Source organism: Pyrus communis, chromosome 14 (assembly GCF_963583255.1).
Source record: "Pyrus communis chromosome 14, drPyrComm1.1, whole genome shotgun sequence".
NCBI lineage: Eukaryota > Viridiplantae > Streptophyta > Magnoliopsida > Rosales > Rosaceae > Pyrus > Pyrus communis.
This window is the reverse complement of record NC_084816.1, coordinates 13,672,733-13,695,431: the sequence shown is the minus strand read 5'-3', so window position 1 is coordinate 13,695,431 and position 22,699 is coordinate 13,672,733. Positions and strand designations below refer to the sequence as shown.

At 36.2% G+C, this 22,699-nt stretch overlaps 1 protein-coding gene across 1 annotated transcript; it reads right to left on the bottom strand.

Annotated features, from left to right (window-relative positions):
- Positions 1–71: 71 nt before the first annotated feature.
- On the bottom strand, positions 72–6,807 carry LOC137715029 (non-specific phospholipase C2). The gene is made up of 4 exons (XM_068454234.1): positions 6,139–6,807; positions 4,157–4,761; positions 620–799; positions 72–497 (listed from the first exon to the last, which is right to left on the bottom strand). Exons 1-4 carry the CDS (start codon positions 6,609–6,611, stop codon positions 187–189), a joined length of 1,569 nt encoding a protein of 522 aa, XP_068310335.1. The 5' UTR covers positions 6,612–6,807; the 3' UTR covers positions 72–186.
- Positions 6,808–22,699: the final 15,892 nt, after the last annotated feature.

Genomic DNA, 22,699 nt, shown 5'->3' with positions numbered 1-22,699 from the left:
ATTTTATCTTCCTGATACAAATATACGGTTTAAGAACTTGGAGATCGAGATGGGAGAAAAAATTCGATATATTGAACATCATGAAATGCTTCATTGGATTATTTCATTTCTTTCCTTGGATTTGTATAACTACATAAATATATGACTGCTCTATACATGTGCACCTGAGGAACCACTGCTAGATTTCTATGGGTGTTCTGGTGAAGTTTTGGATGATCTCGAAGTAAGGGAGGGCCTCATCTGGACAATCTGTTCCTCGTTAACTCCCATTCTTTTAGCGTAAAGCCCCGCTTCAAAGAATCGTTTAACTGCATCATCGGCATATTTCTTCCCATCCTTGACAGTCATCTCCTTCCCCGTCTTTTCCGGGTAACTTGTAAATATGTTGTCTCCTTTCAGAACTGCTGCGAGTTGCATCATCTCCTGTTGAAATTCAGTAAGCTTGGCATCTTCATTAGGCTCCCCCTTTCTGATGGCAACTGGTGTCGGTAGTTGCTCTGGTAAAAATTCCAGGCAATTGAGACATACATGTTAGTCAATGCTTTTGCTATGCAGGATTAATACATCAACATTACAGGTAACCTTCTCCTGTTCTGATAGCTAGTAAAATGTAACTAACCTGGGCAGTCAGTTCTGGGTTCTGTCCGCTTTCGGACAATGCCTTCGAAGGTGCCCGCCCATTCATCCCTCTTCGTGAGGAAGGGTGCGGTTAGGTTGAAGATCTTCTTAACTGTTGCTGGAATAGATGAATGTTCAAATTCCGAAGTTGGAGATGGTGATCCATTAGGACCATGGATGACTGCATTCATCATCGTCAATGCAAACAATAAGCTGTTAGTCATTAGTTTTTATTATTCTAAACATATTATACTTTGCTAGAAATCAAAGCTTATGAGCATTAGTTCCAACTAAACAAAGCTTACAAGCAGATGATATTAAGTAACAAACGTTCTCATCAATTAGTAAACTATGTTTAACGCCACTCCACTTATGTTAAACTAGCCTGTAATTGCCCCCCAGTTCAACTCATTTTGTACGTACAAAATTCGGATAAACGAGCAAAATAAGAAAATTTATTTAGATTACTGTATCGAGAGTGCGTGTAAAGGTGAAAAATGGTGTGCAAAAGTCACCATCCTTGGCATACTTTTGCCATTCCTTCTTTCTTTCCAAGATATTTAAATTTATGTTACTTTCGTGCCGTGTGCTTGCTTATGTGCTTCTCGCAAGTTAACTAACAATCTCAACAAGGGAGATGATTTTCACCTCTTTGTTTATTGTCAATTGGATTGAATTAAATCAACCAAAATCACCGACACGATTAAACATGGGTGTTTGAGAGACTAAACAGGGTGTGTGTGTGTATCATTTCTCTCTCAACAAACCTGTTAACTGCCTCGCATATATTAGCTGATTAAGGGCTCGTTTGAAAATACTTTTAAAATAACTGAAAGCAATTTTGATGAATATGTTTTTTAAATCAATTCTTAGTAAAAATCCAAATGATTATAGAAAAACACTAAGTGCTCCCTGCATGAAGCACATATCTAATGGTTCTTTCAAAAAACACTTAAAGTGCTTTTGGAACTCAAAATTAATTTCACAAAAAACGTTTTCAGATATTTTAAAAGTATTTCCAAACGAACTCCAAGTTATCAACAAAACTACATCGTTGTTGATTGACGATGTAGACAACCCATACAACACATACAATTGTAGGTGCTCTCCTAACCATGCCATGATCCATCGCTCCACACCTCTGCTTAAAAAAGGCAGTGTGAAATAGACACCAAATTCTTTGTCAATTGCGTACAATTGGCAGCAATCCAAATGAGATTATGAAACAGATGTACCGACAAAGAGTGGTGGTACCATATGATCGATACCTTTTTTTTAACTTCTACGACTTTTTTTTGTGTTACGTGACGACTAATTAATAGACTGAAATGAGTAGCTTAAATATGGATACGCTTGATATAAACAGGATTGGATTGGCTTATTAGACTAATTGTGGGGATTAGCGTGGAATCATGGATTGATATAGCTAAGGGTTGGTTTGATATTACTGTGATTTGAAAAAAAAAATTGATTCTACTGTAAGAATAAACAGTTGTGAAATAAAACAGCAGAGTGTTTGGTAAACTTTCTTGTAAAAGTGCATTTGGGAAAAAAAAAAAATAGTAATATTATTATATTTGGTAAACTTTTATGTAAAATAGATGTGGCTATGTGAAATGAAAAAAAAAATTTATAATACTAGATATAGATGTTTTATTAATTTAATTTTTTAACAAATAAAGATAAATTACTAAATACACTTTATTTATAAAAAAAAATATTTATAAACTTTACGATGGAGTGATGGTAAGGAAATGTTAGAGTTGGAAGCATCGGAATCAAACCCTCTTTCGCCGCCGTCCCATTGGCGATGAGGCGGCGGATATTCGGCGTCGGAGCCTTGAATTGATACCCGAATCGAAACCCATCTGAGGAAACTAACAGAACAACCGGGTGATCGAGTTTTTTCAAAGTCGAGCCTTGGATTCCCCTGATGAGGAGTTGTAAACGGGGGTGGATTTTGGTGAGTTGGAGAAGAAGAGGAAGGCAAATGCGGCAGCAGCGGAGAGAGCAACGCAGGTGGTGAGGAGGAGAGAGATGAAGATGACGGTGGTGTTGGGTTTATGAGAAGGGGAAGACGATGGGATCGGAGAGGCGGATGAGTCGGTGTTGAAAGAGAGCAGCGCTGCCGATTGGTTCGGCGAGTCTTTGTCGTGGGTGAGGATTAGGGTGGCTTTCATGGGCGGCAAATCCAAACCTATCCGAAGAAACCAGGTGATTGATTCTGGTTTTTTCTTCGATGGGTCGGAGGACTGAAGAATTTGGGATGTGGGTATTGACGGTGAAGCGTTTAGAGAGAGAAAGTGGGGGGTTGGAGTGAGAAGCAAGGATTAAAGGTTGAGTCTTTGGGTGGAGCTGTAGACGCTAGTTTGGTGGAGGTTAGCTTTCACAGCTTTTGGAGAAGACGACTTGTTAATGGATTCTGGAGGAGATTGGGTCAGGAGGGAAGTCGGGGTTCGCAAATGGGTTGGAATCAAATAGTATAGGAGTTTTATATGGCAGGAGGTAGAGGCTTGAGCTGGGATTGAAGTTTCAGGTCTGGTTCTGCAAGGGTTTTGCGAGAAGGCGTGCGAGAGTGAGAGTGTGAGGAAGTCAGGAGGAAGGAGGGCAATGTTGGCAAATTGAAAAATTCATTAATGAATTTACTGTTTATCTGTGTTTTTCAAATAAGTTGGTTTCTTGAAGCTGCATCAAGTTTTTGGGTTTTTTTTTTTCATCATAAACTTTGAAATAAAGTTGGTTTGGGGTGTTTACCAAACACCAAAAACTCTTTCAACTTTTTTACCAAATCAGGCTAAATAGTTTAAAATAAGCCCGCATAGGATAATCAACCGGAGTCCCACGTTTGGTCCATGTTGGAATTTCTAATAAATAGCTAAATCCAGTCCTTATCTAGTCAAACAAACACCCCCTCTATGTATAGTGTTAATACTATTTTCTAACTAAGGTTATCAACCAAGCAATCATTTTATATATTCTCTCCCAATCAAGACGAACCTATGCTAACATCATGACATACAACTTAAAAGTATATAGATCAACCTTATTCTAGGTAGTGATGACTGAACTACTTAGTATTATGATTTAGAGGTATTATTCTTTGCTTTGTGATTGAGATCTTAGATTCAGTTCTCGCCAAAAAACGAATTCGAATCAAATTATTATAACTAGCATTGTAAAACTTATCACATTCATACAGTCTTTAGTGTAGATAATATCGTATGTACTAAAAAAAAGGTAATGGTGACGTATGGTGGGCTAATTTTTTAGGGTAAGGATTATGATAGGTATAGGTTTCAATTCCGTCCAAGTGTAATCCAAGAAGAAAAACACTTCAGACACTAAAAAGGCTCACATTTTTTGAGCAATTTCATGTGTTGATATTTGATTATCTTTCTTATTAATAGGAACTCTATATGCGTACTCGCCAACCTCCAAACTTTAGAATAATATGAACATAGAAAAAGGGAGAGAATCATACGTCAATAATTTAATTAGCTGAAAATTTTGAAATTAATTAAGGAGCATTAGTACTCACCTGTACCCTTCTCTATCCATGGTGAGACCATGATCGTTGGAACCCTAACTCCCAAACGGTTGAACTGAAACAAGAAAGGCTCCGGCCCCACGATCCCGTCCGGGCTGGGGACCCCACGAACCGGCGTAGGGACGTGGTCATAGAAACCGCCATGTTCATCATACGTGATGATCATCAGGGTGTTGTTCCACCGAGGACTTGCTCTCAGTGTCTCATACACCTCCTTCACAAACATCTGGCCGTGGTACACGTCATGGGAGGGATGATCATCATTTGCTGGTGCACTCTTGACATCGAAGTACCTCTGTTCTATGACGGTGTACCCCGGCAGTTTCCCTTCCTTTGCATGGCTTTTGAAGGTGTCGTACAAATGGAACTTACCTATGTACTTGAGCTTCCTCAGGTTCCTATAGAACAATGTCGATGGGATGTTTTGGTAGTATATTCCAAAGGATATTCCAGCGTCGTCGAGGTTCTCGAAGATGGTTCTTTGAGGGTACCCTTTGGCGAGAAGGGCTGGGATGTTGCTTGTTGCACCAGCTGATGTCCCTGAATGTACGTAGAGCCGATTTGGCTGTGTTGAGGATGGCACTGAGGCGAACCACCTTTACAAAATTCTTAGGTTAATTAATTGGTTGGGACAGCCAACTATAGCATGCTACTTACATTTTTGTACTACGTTAGTGGTTACATTAGTGTACTGCGTAATATTATAAATAATACATAAGGTTGATGAGATAAACTCGTTACATCATTTGGCACATCAAAATACAAATGGTGCACCAATAGAGTGGAGTAGGATTTTTTCACCTCCAAATCTCTCTTCCGTTCAGTTCTCCCCTAGTTGAATGATTACGATTAAACCACGTAACATCTGATGTTGACTTTTATTTATAGAGAGAAAAAAAAAAAGGAAAGTAAGAGAAGAGGGGACTGAAAGAGAGGATTAGAGGGGATAAAATCCTACTACCAATTGAGAACCTAAAATCTTCTCTAGCATGACATGTTCGATCAATAAAATGTATGTGGTTAATTGCCTTGCTAATTAGGGAATACCTTTAAAACCCACTGCCTCTCAGTTCAAAGTTAAATTAAAGTAGTAGTCTCTTGTGTATTTTTTTTGAACAAACGATATTATCGAACTAAGGAAACTAAGGATGAGGGATTAAGCTAAACCTCATAATAGGTTAGCAACAATATGTTTCAAATTCATTTTTTATCAGAACCAAATTTAGGATTTTTTACTTGTTAGTAAAAGAAATACTACTATAATACTAAGTGACAAATAATAATCTCTTGTATTATAAAAAAGATTAAAAAGATAAAATAGTGAAAACAGCGTGCTCGATCGGATCGATCGGAAGTCATAATCTAAGAAATTACTAGCGTCAACCGCAATTATTGCATGGTAAACTACAAAAGTGGAACAAAATGAATTTGATTGACATTTTCAGGACATGTTAGTTGTCTTGTTTTTATCGAAAATGTCATCACTTCACTACCACATAAATTCATATTCTGGTAACAAAAATAGAATCCTGAATTTCACTGTTCTAAAAATATGAAAAAGTAAAGAAAATGAAAGCATTATCGTGAGGAGATTTTAATCTTAATACTCATGTGCATAAACAATAATGAAACTAGTTTGATATTGTTGTACTTTTTAAAAAAAAAAAAATTATTATTATGTTATGAGAATAAAAAGCAATAAAATAAAGTTGATATATATTTGTAATTTTTTTTTTTGTTAAAAGCAATTTTTTTTTTGTTAAAAGTGCATTTAACAAAAAATAAAAATAAATAAATAAAATCAGAGATTTTAATCAAATGAAATTTCGTCTCATCTCTGTTTATTTTTACTTTTAGTTCTCTTTTTATTTATTCAATTTAAATATAAAAAATAATCATGCGAATGCAAAGAAAACGAAAATGTGAGAAAATCGCTTCCGCGATAAGAAAAGAATTGGTACGTAGTTACCTACCTGTCAAAGACAGCAAATTCAGAAACAAGAGTTTTGTAGACAGCAACCATGTCAGGGTTGAATCCATTCATAACATCCTGAGACAGGTCGGTGGTGTTGTCCATGGAGTATGCCTGCTGAGCAAAGCCATTCATGGGTGGAGGGTCGGCCGACGTGTTATCCGACCCGAATATCTGCTCTCGGATGGCTTGGAAGGAGTGGCCAGGATCAGGGTCCACATAGTGAGACTCCTTGTTGAAGAAGAAGCGCTTGGAGTTGGGGTCGGTGGTGGAGAGAGGGTTGGCCTCGGAGCCATCCACGCCGTTGATTTCAGGGTTGATTTTCTTCATCCACCCCAGCATGTGGTCGAATGACCTGTTCTCCATCACTATAACAACTATGGTTTTGATGGGATTGGCATGGACTGGACTGTTGAGTCCTATGAGCAGCAGAAGGAGGATTGAAATGGTGGTTGTGGAGGCGGCGGCGGCCATTTCAGAATTATGGATTGGACTGGACCGGATTGGATTTGGTTTGAAGGACTTTATCTCTGTGTTTTGGTGAGTAATGTGATTAAATTAATCACTGTTGCATGGAGAGAGAGAGAGAGAGAGAGAGAGAGAGAGAGTTAGAAATGCGAGCCCGTGAGTAGCTGGTATTATAGGGCAAGTGGTGATGGCAGGGGATGGTGCATTAAGTAATTGACTATATATGAAGATATGATTTGAGACCACAAGCTTTTTCCGTTTTCTTGTTTTTGTTTTTTTGGGGTCGGGCCCCCAGGACAAGATGTCACAGCCTCACAGAGGCTTTTAAAGATATTTACTCTTGAGAGTTTATCTTTTCCTTTTTCTAATCTAAGGCGTGGTTAGGAGTACTGAATTAAAATGAATATGATATTATTTTAATGTATGCTAATGAATGAAAAGTTAATCAATTTAGAAGTAGTAGAGTGATTAGCGATTACTCAAGAAGAAAATTTATTTATTCAAATCGTCTCAAAATGGGAGAATTAGAAGAGAGCAATATTCTTCATGAATCGATCCAGTCTTTTCTACTAGACAATCCTTGATAAATTACAACAAAAAAAGAAATGATGATGTAACGGTAAATGGAAGATTTTCCATTTATAAATTTAATTAATATTTATGGCCAAATTTCTTCGCTAAATTTTCCTAGGAAAACATGAACCATGAATTTCACATAATTCTTTTTAGTTTTCTGCACCGTTCTAAAAATTTCCACTTATCGCCGCCTAGGCGTTAAACGGCTGGCCGTCACTTCGATTAATTCTTAGGAGTTTGAACATTAAGAAAAGACACCTAGGCACCCGCCTATGCCCTTAAAGCCACTCATTTGATTTAATAGCTTTTAAAATACTTATTAGGTTAAACTCTTATTTGTTTAATGGAAGGGCAAAGCTTGTTTTTAATCCCTATTTATTGTATCATATGTTTAAGTAGTTACATAATCTGAGGAATGTAATCAACTTGAGAGAGAGCATCCAAGGAGTTTGGAGAGAACTTGAAGGCCCTCCACTTGGAGAAAAACTTGTGTGGGGCTTGGCTTGCTACTGGACTTTGCTAAGTAACACTACAATACACTCAAAACTTGACATATGACAAGTATTAAATATAATCTTTTATCATTCTTTTATACTTAATATTCTCATAGTTATTTTTCTTACTAATTAATATACACCATGAGATCAATCTAATGGTTCATTTCTTTCTTCTTTTACTCTCTCTCTCTCTCACCTTTTTTTTTTCAAAAATTTATTTGCCATCTTCTCCCCCTCTACTTTGTCTCTCCTCTCTCTGAATACAACTTTCTATTTTCAAGAAAGTGCATCTCCGCCAAATATAATTGAGAACTATAGATAATACTATTTGAAAATTAAACTTTGATCAAAACATAAGTTGTGAAACGAACTTAATATTCAAAGTGAATGTAAAAGTTATTTTGACGAATCGTCAACAAGCCAGATTATATAAATAAGACAAAAAAATATAAAGAAACCAAATAACCAAACTCGAAACCAAAAACCCTCAATATAAGAAATAAAGAATTAACCCTCTTACGCCTATATATGTGTGGGTTATTCATATCAAGTTCACATGATCAAATCAACTATTGTATAAGAACGAAAAATTGGTTGCTTATTATGATAAAAGTTGGAGAAGATGGCCTTTTTTTTAATTTTTTAATTTTTTTAATTTTTTTTAATTTTGTTTTTCAGTGCATAATGTTTTCTGAAGAAAGCAAGATAAGTGGGAGAGAGAAGAAAGTGGGAGTCCTACTGCTGGAGGGGAATTTTGCTAAGAAAAAAAAACGGGGAAATGAAGAAACAAATGAACCATTAAATGGTGTATATTAGTTAGTAAGAAAAATAATTATGAGAAATTTTAATATAAAAAATGTTAAAAAATTATATTTAATACTTGTCATGTGGCAAGTTTTGAGTGGATTGTAGTGTCACTCAGCAAAGTCTAATGGCAAGCCAAGCCCTACACAAGTTTTTCTCGTCCACCTGGGTGATAACCTTGTGAATACAAGGATGAGCTTCAAGGGTAACGAAAGCTCTACATTTCCTCTCTTTAACTTGTAAAGAGTCATGATTCACCCTTCACTAGGCCTTGTAGTGTTAACACTACAACCCTTCATAGGAGGACCTCAACCTTTCTTCCTTCCAGTCCAAGGACCAATGTATCTACAATAACATGAACCAAGGTTCGAACCTTCATCTACGTAACAACAGACTGCTTCATTGCCACATCAAAGTGATGTTTAAGTTCCTGAATCCTCTTTTCTCTAAATGTCAATACTTTAAGCAGCAAAAAGTCTACTTGAACCTGCTCAGGTGTCTTCCAAAGTTCACACTCCTTTGTTGACAGCTCTAACTTGAGTTGAAGGGATGTCGCAACCTTTGCTAGTGATTAGGCCCTCTCTAAACCATGTTACCCTTCTAGCAAATACTAGCAGACTTTGAAATATGGACTTTGTCAAGCTCTATTTGGCGCTGTAATTGCCCTGGCAGATTACATGAAAGTTCGTACATTCTTTTAGGATGCTTTGATGCGATGTCACGAAAGCCTATACATGGTAATCATTCTTTCTCTTTTATAAGATAACTTTAGTAAATTTGCTATTCTTATTCCCTTACTTGTGTTGATCGGGCTCACGTCTCAACGAAGACGGCTCTCTTTTGTCAAACAAAGCTAATTCGTCAACTTGAAAGGTCTTCTCTCCATGAATCAGAGGTCAAATCACAGCTTGAGCAATAGTTGCAAGCTCATTCTACTGAACTCAAGAGGGTTTAAGTGGAACTACATGCCATGAAAGAGGCTCATGAGGTAGAGGTGGAAAAGCTAATAAACCAAGCCATATTTGAGGAGATTAAGGCGAATGATCGTCAAGCGGCTTTTACCAGGGTGTGGGGAGAACTAGAGCTAAAGCGCATAGCCAAAGTTGAGGTGGAATAGGCTTTGGCACATCTTGAAGCTGAATTGAAACAGGTGCTTTCCTTTGAACGGAATGCTTGGGAAAATGAGTGGACCAATCTTCAGTCGGAGTTAGATAGACTTCACCACAAGGCTGAACAAAATGATAGCGTGCCCTTTGCAGCTCTTCAAAAAATTAAGAATAAGCACGAGTCGGAACTAGCGGGACTGCACTCATCCTTTAAGAAGACATCCAGAATAGAATACGTGGGAGGGATATAACTTCGGGTATATCTCTAGTTACACGTGACGAGATCACCTGGAATGTTAGGATGTCTATTGGATTCTAAAAGAAATCTGAGAAGCAAAACTCCCTGATCCAGAAGACTTAAGGAATGAGATTTCGGATCTGGAAGCGTCCAAAGAAGAATGATCTATCTTTAATGGTGATCCGCCGACTAGGGCTTCGATGAATCCTTCAACTGCTGCTAAGGCGAAAGCTATTGCCAAATAGGGTTATTGATAACGCCTTCATTAGTTATTTGATTGCCAGAATGGGGGCCATGTCTCATCCATAACTCGAACATCTTTGCCCTGATAATAGGATTCATGCTTTTCTTCTCTCGTTGTGCTTTGTTAATGAATGGGTGACCTTTTTGAATGATATTTATGCTTGCATTTGAGCAACTTTGTCCAAACAACTAAATTCTTAGAACTTTCGATCATTTGCTTCTACATTGCAGAATATAGTTTAATGTGTCAATCTTCCCAAAGTAAGCTAACGTGAAAGTAATGAGTAACATAATGGAACACGAGTAACCTTGTGGGCTCGATAGAGCTCGAAGCCCCCTTGGTAATCTTGATTGGAAAAAATACTACCTCCTAAACTTAGTGCTCATACAGTTTCCCATCGCGATAGCCGGAGTACCATCTTACTCTGATATCAAGTATTAAACCCATGAAAAATCTTTTCCTTTGCACTTGCCTTTAACTTTTGCTCTGCACTGGCCTTGGTGCATTGATTGAACTAAGAATGGGAAAGTGTCATCTTGTGTCTGGAATGGCCTCCAGCGCTTGTCTCATTTTTGTCTGTTCTTCTTGCCGTATTTTAGGATCGAGGGTCTTGATGTTTGCAATGTGATGCTAAGGTAGGATTTCCTCCTTAGTTCGAATTGCTTGTCCCTCTCCACTAAATCTTAAACGAAAGTTATTTGGAGACTTGGTTGCCCGGATGTGGGTCAAAAATACCTTTGCAATCCTTTTATCAGACCCTATGCATCAGACTTGAGCATTTATGTAATGACCCAAAATTTATTCGGAACCAAATCCAGTGGTAAGCCAAAACAATAACATGGTTAACATTTACGCTATTAACCATAATAAATCTCCTTACTTGACAATTATTCAAAATTATATTGGTTACTTTACGGCTGCATCTAACTTCTTTGTTAGACTGCCTCCGTACCCTTAAACGGGATCAAGCCATTCGTAGTTCACCGTCATATTTAAACCCTTTACTTTAATATTCAAGTGGCAGACATTTACGATTCTAAATTCAAACAATTGAATCACATAGAATGAATATCAAATATGAAATCAAGATATCAAATTTAACTAAAAAACATGCAACGTCAGCCCGCTGGCCACACTACGACGCAAATGGCGATTTTCAGCGAGCGAAAACCGAATTTTCTGACTAACTCCAAAAATTACCAAATTTTATAGGCATGTAGATCTCAATGAGAGAAACACTTTTCATACCAGGACCAAAGTCCAATTCGACCGGGAAGTGGTCTGAAAACACCACAATCTGCCTAAATACCCTAAAAAGGGTGAGCTTTGATTCGTTTAACCCGTCGCTCCGCCGTTCCCAAATTGGTTTGAGGTTTGTTCCTAGGATCAAGGGGAGGCCAAAGGTGGTGGTGGACAAAGTAACACATTCAGAAACGACGGATCGCCCTTAACGCCATTCATCGCTAAACGGGAGCCAACTTTTATCGGGTCTGGGTAGAAATGAAAGAGGGATGGTTGTGGAATTTTTTTTAGGTGGTTACTCAACGTGGTTCACTGAAAAACCAATGAAAAATCATCGGAGAAGTCGAAGGGAACTAGGTCAGGTTAGTAAGTCAAAGGGAAGATACTGAGTCGGTTGGTTTCCCCTTCCTCCTCTTTCCCTGCTTCTCTTTCCCTCTGATTAGGCAGCCACTCTCTCTTTTCCCTCATTTCTCCTTTCTATCTTCATCCTAGCCACACACATGGCACCTAGATCACCGCTCCAGCAAAACTGGAGCCTTCCAGATTAATGGTCAAATGATCATTTTGCCCTTACCCTTGCTCGTTTATATCTCATTCGTTATAATTCCATTTCACTAACGGTTTTTGCATATATGCTCATAGGATCGACCTCTATCTAAATATGCCAAGAAGTACGGTAAATCATATAAGGATAAAATACGTCCTCATATAATTCTGTTTAGCCAACTAGGGCATTTTTGTGATTTTCACTTATCGAACAAATATACACCGTAACCATAAATACGTCGTAACTCCAAATACGACTACAAAATACTTAATTAGCAATAAAATCTAGAAGTAGGATTTCACATTTCCGCTCATTTAAATTTCATAACTAAATCTTATTTATTAAAAATAATCAGGGTATTACAATTTATGATCAACCTACCTTAGCTGACTTCGCTAAAGAATTTTTTGAGTATCAGAGCTCTTTTAGAATAAAATTCCTCTTGAGGATTGCCTAGTCTGGATGCCCCTTTTGGACCTGCTTAACACATAGTGTCGCATGACATACTTGACTTAGTATGTTGCTCCGAGTAGAAGTAATCGTACTTAAGGTTAGACTTCAGAACCACCTTTGGATGATTTTGAATGGCGTAGAACCTGTATATGAATATTATAACCCATAACCCTTCTAGTTTGTATCAAGGGGCTGTATCTCCGTGTCCATAGGCCGCCAGTCATAACTGCGCTTATTACGGCTCGAGCCTCTTAAGTTGCTAACCGAACAATACGAAATGGGCTAAAAAAGACTCCTCTAACATTATTACTTTGAAATTTTATACTTGCGATTATACTAAGTTTCCAAGTTATGTGCTGCTCAAGTGATTATTCCCAGCATCACAGAAAAAGAAAGAAAGAAGAGATAGATATTGATCATGGGACAAACAAACTCAAAAATTTCTTTATTATTAAAGGAAATAGGGTTGTTATGAAGGGGTTATGATTAAATCCAAGAAGGATTGCCTACACATCTTTGGAAATGAGAATTAAATCACTAGTGTAATTTTAAGAAAAGATGATACAACATAAATGGATCATCTTTGATGAACAACCTATGGTAGGGCGTTAATGAGATGAGTTATTCATGGATTTGTCTTTGCCTGGTGGCATTGTGATTGAGTTCAGAATGGACGACCTATATATCTCTGGAATCGCGTGTAGTTCGCATTGCTGCTTCTCTAATTGATTTGGAGGTGCCTGCGAGGGGTACACCTCAGGGTGATGAAGACTTCTTTTCTGGATGTCGGGCTGCCAGCTTCATTGCCTTCTCAGATTCTCTGCCCTGCGAAAATACAATTGATGTTGAGAATAGGCATTTTCGTTGGGCGCCGATCCTCATCAACAGTATGCATGTTGGACTGGTCCTTGTGCTTTGGTTTAGTTGAATCCTCTTTTCTTGCAATGCCCTTGATGAACTCCCAACAATGTCCCTAATTTAACAGTTCTTCAATGTGGCTTCTCAATCTTCGACAATTATGAGTAAAATGACCAGTACTTAAGTGGAAGGAGCAACACTCATTCTGATTTTTCTTAGCTAAGTGTTGTTGAAGTGGTTTTAGATGTCGGAGGTATGGTTTGTCCTTGATGTTGTTGATGGTAGTGCTCAGATTCGTATATTGCTTTGGTTTGGGCAGAGGTTGCCTACCCCAGTGTTCCCTTTTGTCTACCTAACGTGGAGAAAAAGGTAAGGTGTCTCAGTCGTGTTTCATTCGATCAATTTTTTTGGTATAGTCCTAATCAATAGCTATCTTCTAGGTTTTATCATTCCATTCGGTGAGGTCAATTACTATATCGAAACATTACACTAGAGTGGCGTTGTTATATTTTCTTTTGTTAAGTTTCTGGGATAGAAACAGGTGAACATAAAGACCTTGCTTGAACGCCATGGTGTCCAACTTGTCGTCTGGTTTTTCCACCTCAGACAGGTGCGCGTGAAAACACTTCAATTAGGTCTTAAAGCTTTCATCATTTAGATTGGGAGTCATTTGGAACATTGCCTCATGACGCTTGCGAACACCATGGTACATTGATAAGTATTAGTGGAAATGTCAGCCAGGCTCTTGAAGCAATCAATGAATCTTGCAGGTAGCTCTGAAAACCATCCTATTGCAGGTTCTTCCAGCGTGGACGGGAATATCTTGCACATCCAGGCATTATTGTTATTACATAACACCATGGTTTTTCAATAGTGCATGACGTAGTAATCCAAATTGGATTCTTTGCGAAACAAGTTAAACCGAGGCTGAGTGAACTTCTCAGGTGGTGGCATGGGTTCAATTATTAGGGAAATGAGGCTTCTGATTTAGAATGTTAGCTTAATAGGGATACAAGGATGATCCTCTTTTGTTATGCCACCAGAGTTTTCTCTATCTAAGGGACATCGTCATTCTTATTCCTCAGATGACTGAGGTTCGTTGAACCTCAACCTCAGACGACAGGGTTCTGCTCTTGGTGCCGTTACAGCGTCCTAGGGCTAGGGGTCTTATGGGACTTAGAGCTTGGTTGCATAGGTGATGTTAATGATTTGCTCATCATGCGAAGTGTCTCTACTCAGATCAGCAACGTCTACTAGGGTTGGAGTAGTTGTTGATACGATGGGCTGCCCTTTAGGGGTTACAATACTTATGTTCCCATAGTTGAAAACAAGAATCTAGGTTCATAGGTGGAGGCAGAGGTAGTCTCATCGTAGTTCTCTAAATTCTTCATTTGCCTTTTGATGTGCACGAAGTTGGCGTGACTCTCAGCCCAAGACGCCACTGAGTTTTTTTGCAACTTATTAATAAAAGGGTTGATTTTCATCAAAGTCTCCCAAATCTGGTCCATGGTAAGAGATGGCATGTCGATTGGGACCTTATTGTTTTTTGGGGAGGCTATCGTCTCAAGAGGGTTGTTATTTGCTCCAAGAGAAGTGGGTTTAACCCTGTTGGGACAATAGATGCGTCAAAAAGCGATTATTTCCCATGGTGGGATTAACATTGGCGTTAACATAACCTTTCTCAACAACTATGCTTGTCGTAGAGTGATTTGATCGAGAGAAATATGAGTTCACTCTCTCAATGAAAGCACCAAGTGTTGGAACCAAATTTGCGTATCACCGCAAGTGGTGGAGATGCACAAATCTGAGTAGCTTGTAAAAGAGTAACAAGCTTGAGCAAGCCAAAGACCTGGGGGTTTATCGATCAAATGCTCTCCAACAATCAAGTTAGTAAGCAATAATAAAACTTAAGCAGCAAGTAAGAGAGTTAGAGTGCAATGATTGCGTTACCAGATATGAACTTTAGAATGGTGTATTTATACCGGTCAGGAGAAAGGCCTTTTAAGGATAGAATTTGTATTAAATCGGGAGAATCCCAAAAGATATCTAGGAGTACATATTATATCCCCTTTGGAGTGTGATTACTTGCGGAAAACGCTAATTCCTAGACTATAGGAACTCTAAAAATATAGGAACCAGTATGTTTCCCTGTTGGATCAGGTTTCATATCTTGCAAAACAAGCATGGTCAACTTCAGTAAAGTCGTTCGGACTTCGCCCACTCCTTCGAAACAAGATGATGGTGGCAATACTGCTTAATCTAGCTTTGCTCGGAGCTGCTGAGTCAATGTCTGGACTTCTAAGCACTATTCTAAAAATTCTCTCCTAGTGCCGCCTAGGAGCTAGGCGGTTGACCATCGCCCCAATTAATGCCTAGGTGTTTGAAAAGTAAGAAAGGGTGCCTAGACCTAATTAGGCGCCCGCCTTGGTTGCGACTCACTTAGACAGAAAATAGATAACCTTCATTTTGCATTTTATTTTTTTTAATAAATTGTAAGAAACTTGTTGAATAAATAAATGAACATACATTATATGCTTGTTCCCCTATGTTTTCATTATGTTCCAATACTTCATAATATATATGTCATTCTATTTTGTAGTTTATGATGAAATTATATATATTTTAAGTATAAACAGACACTTATTTACACAAAACATAATAGATTTACTTAAATTCACCTAGTCCGCCTCGGTCTCGCCTAGCTGCCTAGGCACTAGGTCCCAGCCCGCCGCCCGACTAGCGCCTAGCGTCTTTTAGAATCTTGTTTCTGAGGTAATTGTATTCCGATCCACCTTACTTTGGACCTAGAAAATCTTGGTCTCACAATCCACACAAATGTATATGGACCTATGTACACTACAACATGAAGAGGTTTCTCCTACCATATCACATTCATCGATGATCACTATCGGTTTGGCTATGTGTATCTTATAAAGTGCAAGACAATCCTTTGAAAGGTTTAAAGATTTTAAGAATGAAGCAGAGAGCAAATTAGGAAACAGATAAATATCCTAAGATCAGATCAAGTGGGTGAGGAATAGTATTGCAGTGGACTCCACCAGGAACTCATCAGTATAACGAAGTTTCTGAGAGGAGAAATCGAACCTTAATGAACATAGTTTGTTCTATGATGAGTTTCGCTAATCGATCAGTTTCATTATGGGGATTCACTACATACATCAGCTTGTGTGCTAAATAGAGTGCCTTCCAAGTCAATTCCATAGGCACATGAGATCTAGCATGGCAAAAACAAATCTAAGATTTAGGGTTGTCCACCTTATGTTAAGAAGCTTAAGGCTAACTAGCTTGAAGCAAGGTCAGCTAAGTGCTACTTTGTGGGGGTATCCCAAATAGATTTTGGGATAATAATTGATCACCCTAATGACTATAAATTCTTTGTCTCAAGAAATGCTATGTTCCTTGAGGATGAATTTTTTTTTCTCAATAGAACTGGCAAAAGAATGGTAGAGTTAAAGGAAATTCCTGAGTAACTACAAACAAGAAATCAATATACAGAAAATCATGTTTTGAACCCTTAGCTCCACGTAGATCTAAAAGGGTCAGCTAGCCACCTTAAAAGTATGGCATGGATAACTACTTTGGAGAATATCACCTTCTAGGTGACAATGACACAAAAGAGGACCCCAGAGACTACAACAAAGCAATGTTTGGCATTGATTCAAAGAAATGGCAAAAGGCCATGAAATCTGAGATGGATTTCATGTATCATAATCAAGTCTAGACTCTTGTAGATCCTCTAGAAGATATAGTACTTGTTGGAAACAAATGGGCCATCAAGAGGAAGATAGGCGCTGATGGGAACATGGAGACTTATAAAGCTAGATTAGTAGCCAAGGGCTATAGACAACGGGAAAGGATTGATTATAAGGAAACCTTTTATTCTGTAACCAAGATTAATTACATTTGGATTTTACTTGCTATAGCTGCATACTATAATTATGAGATATGGCAGATAGACGTGAAGACAACCTTTCTTAATGGCTACCTAGAGGAAGAGCTCTATATAACTCAACTCGAAGGCTTTGTGTCCAAGTCTAAAAAGAGTAAGGTATGGACTTAAGCAAGCTTCTGAATGGCAAGCTTAAGAGGTCCATTTATGGACTTAAGCAAGCTTCAAGAAGCTAGAACATTCATTTTAACATTGAAATCAAATCGTTTGGTTTCACAAAAAATGAATATGACAATTGTGTTTATCAAAAGTTCATTGGAGATGCAGTTGTATTCTTTATGTTATATGTAGATGACATATTACTATTTGGGAATGATATTGCAGTGCCTTCTTCTGTTAAAGTGTGGTTGTCTAAAACCTTCCACATGAAAGATTTAGGAGATGTATCTTATGTACTTGGGATCAAGCTCTATCGTGATAGATCTAGAAAATTAATTGGATTATCTCAATCTATGTACATAGATAAGGTGTTAAACAAGTTTCAGATTGAGCAGTTTAAGAAAGGCCTTTTTCCTATGAGACACGAAACTCACATTTCTAAGTCTATGGGACCTAAGATTCCTAAAGAGATATAACATATGAGTAGAATTCTTTAAACTTCTGCAATAAGAAGTCTTATGTATGCCATGATATGCATAAGGCCTGATATTACTTATGATGTGAGCATTACTAGCCGATATAAATCCAATCCAGGATCAGAACACTGGCAGATGGCTATCGCCTCGATTAATTCCTAGGCATTTGAAAATTAAGGAAAGGTGTCTAGACCTGCCTAGGCGCCCGCCTACCCCTACTTAGGTGTTCGCCTAGCCCGCGTAGACCCGGTTAGGTCGTAACTCTCACTTAGACGAAAAATAGATAACTTTGCATTTTATTTTTCAATAAATTGTAAGAAACTTGTTAAATACTTAGATAAACACTTTTTCTTTAATAAATGCTATTATCTACACTAAGGGAGAGAGGGATGAACACTTACTATATGTTTGTTCCCAATATTTCACAGTTTATATATCCCAATACAATTTTTTTTTTTTAACAAACGATATTATCTACACTATTTTAAGTATAAGTAAATATTTATTTTTATATTATATAACAAATTTAATTTATAAAAATAAAAAATAAAAATAAAAAATAAAAATAAACTTAAGCCCCCGCTTAAATGCCGAGGCGCTAAGCTGTTACCCACCGTCCGACTAGCGTCTGGCTTCAAGTGCCTTTTAAAGCCTTAGTTTATTGTGAATGAAATTCAAATGATACAGTGTATTATATGGTTCATTGTGTTCTGCTCATTTCTGCAAAAGGGTTTTTTAACCTAATAATGATAAACGTAAAAATAAATTCTCGTGGGACCTTAAAACCAGAAATATCTAGATTTAACCTAATGAAAAGTTTACAGCCGAACAATTAGTAATTTCCCCTAACTTTGCAAATTCTTAGGTTGTGGTATTACTTTCTCTATAATGTGATGGATATAAAAGGGAAGAAGATGAAGATAAATAACTTAAAAGCATATTTTAAAATGGGATAGATATGGATGTACATGTTTTTGACACATATTTTGAAGGGTCTACTTTGTAATGTATTGCAACGATCCAAACCATTTATATTTTAGTACAGCATTCATAGATCATCATTACAAAAATTTAGAGAAATCCAAAATCATTAAGACATTCATTTGTAATAAAAAAAAAAAAAAAGGACATATACGATTTTACAAAGAAGCACTAAGTTTAATACAACGGTCATATGATTTTGAATTTGGAAGATATTTGGTAGACATAATCTTCGATGGAGTCAAAAAGAAGATCTGGATCGTTGAAATGTATTACAAAATGAACTCTAGAAAAACGTGTGTCAAAATAACAAAATGTATGTCAAAAGCGTGTGTTTTTGAATCATAACCTTTAAACTAGTCTGCCCACTTACGTGTGCCATTGAACTTTCATATAGTTTATGTGTTTGATTATGATTAATGTACCTTATTGACATTGAACCATTGTAGTTGGAAGAAGATCTTGCAGGTATGAGATAATCCAAAAAAGAAAAATTCTCACTATAGTTGGGTTACTTGGGCATACAAACAACATTGGATTCAAATAATATTTTATAAAGATAATCTTTTTAATATATTGAACAGTTTTAATTATACAAATTGTAATAAAAATATATTATTTCATAATCATTGTGTGAAGATGCCAAAGAATATTTCATTTCTTGAGGATGCTGTTAATAAGTAGTTTCGAATCACCTTCCAACACAATATTGAGTATCTTGCACGAGTGGCATAACCCCCTTTGATATTTTTGCTTTGGTCAAACAAATACAAATGTGCTTCTAGGCCTCCAAAAAAATGGATTACCGTAATGAAACCACCAGCTATATAGTCTTGGTTAAAAAAAATAAAAAATAAAAAATAAAAAAAAATAAAAAAGCCCAAACACAAATGTGGAAATGAAGTATTTTTTGTGCTTAAGATTTACCCCTCTTTCTTTCTAGAACACACTATATACATATATTGGATTTACCATCGTTTTTCAAATAGGGTGTGTTATCTACACATTTATTTTTACTTCTCACACACCCTTTTAATTTTTTAACCGTTGGATTGAATAAATTGAAAAAGATCAAATGATAGAAATTAATTAAGGGTATATAAGAAATAAAAAAAGATGTGTGGATGGTTTGCAGTTCAATAATTCAAAATTATTAAGGTAGAAAATTAGTTTCTGTCTTCTTTGTCATTTTTTTAATATGAAATAATTATTACAGGAATATTCTCTACCGATACTATAACCAAAAGGTTGGGATCGGATGATGCTTATTTTTTAGCATATATTTTATAGGATCCACTACATCATATATTTCAACAATTCAATTGTCTATCATTTTGGTCTTTTTTCATCGATCATGTATATCAAAAATCATCCAAACCAAAATTATATGATCATTGAATTAAATGGTAGTCACTTTAATTTTCTTTGTATAAGCGTATTCATTCATTTTCTTAACTACAAATGAATATTTTAATAGTTTTGAAGTTGCCTAACTTTTTGTAAAGATAATTTATGAATGATAAATTGAAATATATACAGTTTGGATTGTTGAAAAAAGTTATAGAATAGGCTCTACAAAGTATGCGCCACAATATGCGTAAAACAAATAGGTGTCCCCCCGATTATAACACACCAAATAAGTTTTACTTGGGTGTCTTTTGATAATCATTTCATTTCAATTTTCATTTTTCGTTTTTCTTTAAAATTAAAATTTTGTTTGGTAACTATTTTTAATTTTAAAGAAAATAAAAACTAAAAACTATTTTCTTAAGTTTTTAAAATTTGACTTTAAATTGATGTGGGTTTCGATGGGTGTGCTACTTGCGTAAACTAATGACTCACTCGAGTAATCTCCTGACGAAAAAAAGGGACAAAAAAACTGAAAATCATGGTGTTTGTATAGCAGTATTTTATCGATGCACTTCAAGAGAACATTTTACAATTTATGTTAAAAGTTAGGACATCAACAAAGTGTAAGGCGTGATGAGATTGACCATTGTTAATCCAACCAGTTAGCACTCAGCCAAGAAAATGGTTTCGGACTATATAAATCACAACATACGGTTAATTATTATATATTTATTTTTTTTTTTAACCAAGCAATATTATCTATACTAAGACGAAGGGAGAATGAGTTAAGTTTTACAATGAATTAGCAATAATGTGGTTAAAATTCGTCATTGGCCAGAATCGAATCTAATACATCTTATTTACAAATGAAGAGGAATATCAAACACTATTAATATGTTTTTCCCCATCCCGTCCACAAAGTTTGGGTCTCACAGTCATAAATTCGCATAAGAAGTGATTTTTACCCACCATTTTTAACTTCGGACAAATCTCTCTTTATTTATGATCATTAAATTGAATAAATCAAATGGAATCACACAACTAAAATAAACAAGAGTCTATAAGAGGTTAAAAATAGTGTGCTTATCATTTTCCTTAGCATATTCCATGTTCTTTTTTTCTTTACGTGTGTCACAACTGCTTATCCAACTCATCAACTTAATAATTTGCTTGCTGAATAGATTGCATAAGATTGAATTAGATTGAATAATCATACTCTTCCAGGTAGACTGAAACAAGAAGCAAACACTATCCTACCATTTAAGGATAAGTTTCATTAATAAATAATTCATCTCATACATTCAAGCTTGACATATTTAAAAAAAATAAAAAATTTCAACATACCTCGAATAAGATATCCAATTCAATCAAATCTTAGACACCAAACAAGGTGATGCAGGGAACAAATGTGGTAGGAAATAAGAGTGAAAATAAAATGAATAGGATATGGTAGATAAGTAGGGTTCACTATCCTCATGTGCCAAGAGAGACCTAAAAAATTCAAGTATTTCACATCAAGTATCAGTCTACGACGCATACAACTACAAAAAAAAAAAACAAAAACTCTTAAATAAGAGCAAGACACTTAAAAAACGAGTTAACAATTCAAATTTCAATATTATATTTCAAACAACTCCTACTAATTTTTTCTGCCTTACAACAACATGTATTTATAAACTTACAATTTAAAGTGAAAAATATGAAAAAAAAAAAAATATGAAAAGACAAATCAAATCATGACTTACAACTCCCAAAAAGCTAAAAGATTTAAATAATCGTAAGTCACAAACTTAAAGCAATATAAATGCATTATAGCTTCAAAAAGAATGTATTTTATTATAATACTTAAATTCCATGATCTGCATCATTCTCTCCTCGTATAAGAAAACTCGTCCTCGAATTTTGTTTGATCTTCTTCGATCTTTTGGATGTTCAAGAATATTTTCCAATTCATCCAATTTAATATCAATAAATTTAAAGTACTTGAAAAATTCCAAGAAGCAAAATAGTCAAAATAACTTTTGATTTTCGATTTTCCACATCCTCGTAGACCATGCACGTACGCATTAATCTTTTCTTCTTAAAAACCATCACCTTGGGATTATGCTTCCTAAACACTTCAGTGGGAACGAGTAGAAATACTTCATATCATTTTGAAAAGTTAAATCCAAGTATTTCCTTCTCATATCCCGAGCCATGAAATCTTCCCAAAAAGGATCATGAATTTTGCGGATGTCAACAACTTTTGCCTCAATATTTAGTTATCCCTGATACTCTTCAAACCATTTTAATTATATCTTCATCACTACTGTAATAAATACAAATTGGCAGAGAATTCGAATCAAAGAAACTATTACCACCAAACAGCAGAAAAACTTCTTGACCAACCACAACAATTGTACGCTCGTCATCACCCTCATCATAGACAAAACTATAATGATATATACCACAATAAATTTCACAAGAACCATCTGGATAACAATCAAACAATGGAAGAAGTTCAAGATTTAGGAATTTGTCAGATGAAAAAGCTGAAACAACTATTTCTTCAACTTCCATTCTTATAACATACCCAGCCTCAATTACTGACAGTAGCGACATACTTTAGTGTCATGCCCGAACCTAAGGCCGGCAAAAAAATAATCCCACGCTT